At 50.3% G+C, this 4,354-nt stretch overlaps 1 protein-coding gene across 1 annotated transcript; it reads left to right on the forward strand.

The window, feature by feature from the left end:
* Window positions 1-1,606: 1,606 nt before the first annotated feature.
* LOC9653357 (pentatricopeptide repeat-containing protein DOT4, chloroplastic) lies at window positions 1,607-4,129 on the forward strand. The gene has a single exon (XM_024659440.1). The coding sequence runs from the start codon at window positions 1,607-1,609 to the stop codon at window positions 4,127-4,129; it is 2,523 nt and encodes an 840-aa protein (XP_024515208.1).
* The last annotated feature ends 225 nt before the right edge of the window (window positions 4,130-4,354 follow it).

Raw genomic sequence — 4,354 nt, forward strand, 5'->3', positions numbered from 1 at the left:
TGCATGCAGCCCAGCTTCTGAGAAAGGAGCTTCTCTCCTCTTTCCCGTGTTTGAACAAATTGTAGCTTTTCAGCGTGATCTATCATAGCACATACTTGTCTCTGCAACTTGTCAAAAACTGTATAAAATTTGGTGCTTTGTACAATGCTCACTTGAGAAGCTGCACTTTTTGCAATTGATCTACAACACCCTTGGACTTCTCTCCTTTCTCAGTTCTGTCTGACACTGAGTATATCAAGAATAAAAGACCGGACTGTATACACTACAGTTACCACCCACCCGACCTTCCATAGCTGCGGACGCACAGAATATTCGAGGACACAGCATTGCGCCATCTGTTCATATGTCCAAAAAGGTAGAGCTTGTTGGCGAGAGCAACGAATCCTCCGCATGTCTGGCAGAGGAAGAAACGCTTTCTTTGCTACTGGGCTCCCAGTAGCGCCAAGAAAGGAAGGATGATTCTCAACTGGCAGAAATTTGACACGTCCATCTTTCTCAATGACAATGAAAGATGACGATGATCTTGTTACAGTGAAAGGAGAGAAGCCCAAGGGTGTTGTAGATCAATTGCAAAATATGCAGCTTCTCAAGTGAGCATGGTACAAGGCATCCAATTTTATACAGTTTTTGACAAGCTGCAGAGACAAGTATGTGATCAAACACCATGATCAAAGCCTCTCCCCTGAGCCACAGTATTTCCTTGTCCAATCCCTGTGTGGAGCGCTCATCCTTGAACTTGGCACAGGAGACCAGCTTCCTCCACCTTTGCCCTCATCGTCATCCAGGCCAGGGATAACCAAGCTTCCATGCACCAACGTGGCTAGAACCATTGCAGCAAGGATGCGATCACAGGGAAGCGCAGCGGGCACGAGCTCATCCGGGCGAGCAAGCCACATTGCAATGCCCATTTTGGGCATCTTGACTAGGCGATCAAGGTCTTCCATTGGATCCAGGATCCGAATTCCTTCTCCTGGAACATCATCTTACGAGTCCTTCACAGAGACAATTGCATGATGATGCGAGGAGTCCCTTCATTTCTCTCGACAAGAGGTGGTAACTGGGCGAAAATGGTGAGCGCATATGCCAGGATTGGGCATCGTGACGACGCACAAATGACGAGAATGCTGCAACGAGGTCGCTCGCATAACGCTTGTTCTTCGATGTCCCGCCTGGGATCTAGTCGCCATGATCATCGAAGGTGGTCTTTGGGGGCCGAGACATCCATCATTTACCATGCTTCTTGAACGAGCAATGGATACCAGATTCTCAGACTGTCTCCAGTCGGCCGGCCTTCTCTTTCTTATGCATCGTTCTTGTTTTCTTCTTCTTTCCATTCTATCGATCTGATCGTTCTCTCGTCTCCCAGCTAAATCCTTTGACAAAGGAAAGCAAGAGGCTCCTGGATTTGGACGTGAGCTTCAGTGAGATCGCCTACTCGGGTGTGGATCAAGTTTCCTCAGCATTTCGTTGTTTAACGGACACAATTTTTCTCTCTTCTAAACAACGAAAGAGATTGGCCAAGGATAGAGCACTTCTTCTCCTTAAGCTACTGATTCTTTTTTCTGCTCGAAAAGACAGCGCCCTGTGAAGTGCTGTCGGGGTTTTCATGAATCCACTGGAAGAGATTAAACTTTTGAAGATGCTCGCCAGTCCAGATCTCCTAGAACAAGGTAAGCGCATCCATCTTAGCATTGTATCGTCCGGAGTGGACATCCGTCACAACACTTATCTTGGAAACTTGCTCGTCCAAATGTATGGAAGGTGTGGTAGTATCATCGACGCCAGGGCCGTCTTCCAAGAGATTTGGACGAGGAACGTTTTCTCGTGGACGCTCATGACTGCCGCATATATCCAGAATGGGCATATGGAGCTCGCATTACGGCTCCTCCAGGAGATGGACCTGGATGGATCTAGCCGACCCGACAGCTTCGTCTTTGCAAACTCGGTTCGCGCCTGTGCAGCCTTGCAAGATCTCGCCACCGCTCGAGCTCTCCACGACCGGATTTTCGCCACTGGACTGCTCCACTCGGACACACTGCTGCAAAACTCGCTTGTCAACCTCTACTCCAAGTGTGGCAGCCTTGCCGATGCCATCCGAGTGTTTGACGAGATTAGCAACAAGGATCTGGTGTCTTGGAACTCGATGCTGCGAGCTCACGTCGAGAATGGAGAGCCTCTGAAAGCTCTCAAACTCCATCAGCGGATGGAGCTGGAAGGGGTCTGGAATGAAGCTGACGATATCACTCTCCTATGCCTCGTTCAAGCCTGTGCTGATCTCGGGAGCCTGACAGTGGCACGGGAACTGGACACTCGGATCACGAGAAGCAGAGCCATGGCTGCTAAGATGGCGAACGGCCTGGTGAGCATGTATGCCAAGTGTGGGAGCCTGGAGGATGCCGAGGATGTTTTCGAGGATTTGCCGAGCAGCAGCAAGAGCGTCGTGGCCTGGACCTGTTTGATCGATGGCTATGCTCAAGCTGGTCGTGGCAAGGATGCGTTGCGAGCCTATAGGAGAATGGAACTGGAAGGAGTGAAGCCCGACACTGTTGCGTTCGTCGCTGTTCTTGGCGGCTGTGATCTTTCGTCCGATATCAGGAAGATCCACAGCTCTGTCCAGGAAGCCGGACTGGAAATGACGATTGGTGTTGCAACAGCTCTTACAAATGCCTATGGTAGATGTCACGAAGTTGATGCTGCGAGGAAGATCTTTGACGCGATGCCGGAGAAGAACGTAGTCACTTGGAACTCCATGGTTGCGGCCTACTCCCAGCACGGGCTGTGTGATACAGCCATTGAGCTCTTTCGAGTGTTGCACTTGGAAGGCCTCAAACCCAGTGCCCTCACCTTTGTAAACGCGCTGGGTGCTTGCGGGGACGATGCAGCCGCTGTCCAAGAGATTTTATCACAAGTTCTCGAGATGAAAGTCACCATTCCTCCCCTTCTCGAGAATTCGTTGGTCGGAGCTCTAGCTAGGTGTGGGAGATTGCTGCATGACGACATCGTAAATAATCTGATCGTCCCCGAAAAACGAGACGTGGTGTCTTGGACTTGTTTGCTTGGAGCATACAGCCAGCACGGTCTCGGAGACGAAGCCATGCAGACATTTTGCTGGATGAGCTTGCAAGGCGTGAGGCCGAACGCGATCACCTTCGTCCACATTATCAATGCATGTCGCTCGGAGAAAGAACTTAAGCAAATTCACGAGCTGCTGGAATCAAGCTCTTGTCTTAATGTCGATGATCATCTCCAAGTTGCGAATGCTCTGGTAAACTCGTATTCTTCATTCAGATGCCTGTGTAGCGGCCGGAATGTCTTTGACAAGCTCTCGAGCTCCAAGAACAGCGAGCATCTGTGGACGAGTATGATGTCGAGTTACACCCGACATAGCTTTGCTGGCGAGGCCTTGAATCTCCACTGGCAGATGAACGTGCTTGGAGTCGTCCCGGACGAGTTCACGTACTTGAGCGTGCTCGGTGCGTGTTCGAGCCTCAGAAACGTTGAACAAGGCCGAGAAACGCATGCGAGGATTCTGGAACGCAGTCTTGAAACAAACATGAGTCTAGCCTGTGCTCTGGTGACAATGTATGGCGAGTGTGGATGCCTCGAGAGTGCCAAGGCCATCTTCGACGGCATGGCGAGCACAAGAGACGTGGTTGCCTGGACAAGCATGATCGGAGCGAGCTCTCGTTGCAAAGATGGAAGACGAACAGTGGAGTTGTTTCGAGAGATGAGCCTAGCAGGAGTAAATCCAAATGAGGTATCTCTCACCTGTCTTCTCAATGCGTGCAGCCATCTCGGGATGATGGACGAAGCCAAGAGCTACTTCTCGTCCATGGCCCAAGACTACAGCATCTCCGCGACCGTGGAACATTTGAGATGCTTGGTGGATCTCCTGGCGAGATCTGGGAAGCTAGACGAGGCGGAGTTTCTAGTGTTGAGCAAAGTTTCACCTGAGGATGGAAGACTGGAAAAGTCTGACGCCAGTGTAGCTCTAACCATTCTTCTCAGTGGCTGTCGAATGCACGGTGACGCTCCAACGAGTGTCCGAGCTGCAACCGCGTGCCTCAACTGGGAACCAAATGAGGCCAGCTCGTATCTGCTCGTGGCACAAATCTGTGGAGCTGCGTGAGCTTGCACCACCTAGCATACGCTTTGCCAACTTCACTGTTCTCAGACACTAATATCAGAAGAGGTTTCTGTGACTGAAGCTTTGATATTAAGTTCATTGTGAACAAACATTTCCATTTACCATGGGAAAGATAGTGACATTTCAGGCTCCATGTCAGTCCCATCTTCTTTCTTATACCCTTGAAACTTGAAGTCCCGAAAGTGACAGTCTGAGACAGTGAAGATG

Source organism: Selaginella moellendorffii, unplaced genomic scaffold, assembly GCF_000143415.4.
Source record: "Selaginella moellendorffii unplaced genomic scaffold, v1.0 SELMOscaffold_68, whole genome shotgun sequence".
NCBI lineage: Eukaryota > Viridiplantae > Streptophyta > Lycopodiopsida > Selaginellales > Selaginellaceae > Selaginella > Selaginella moellendorffii.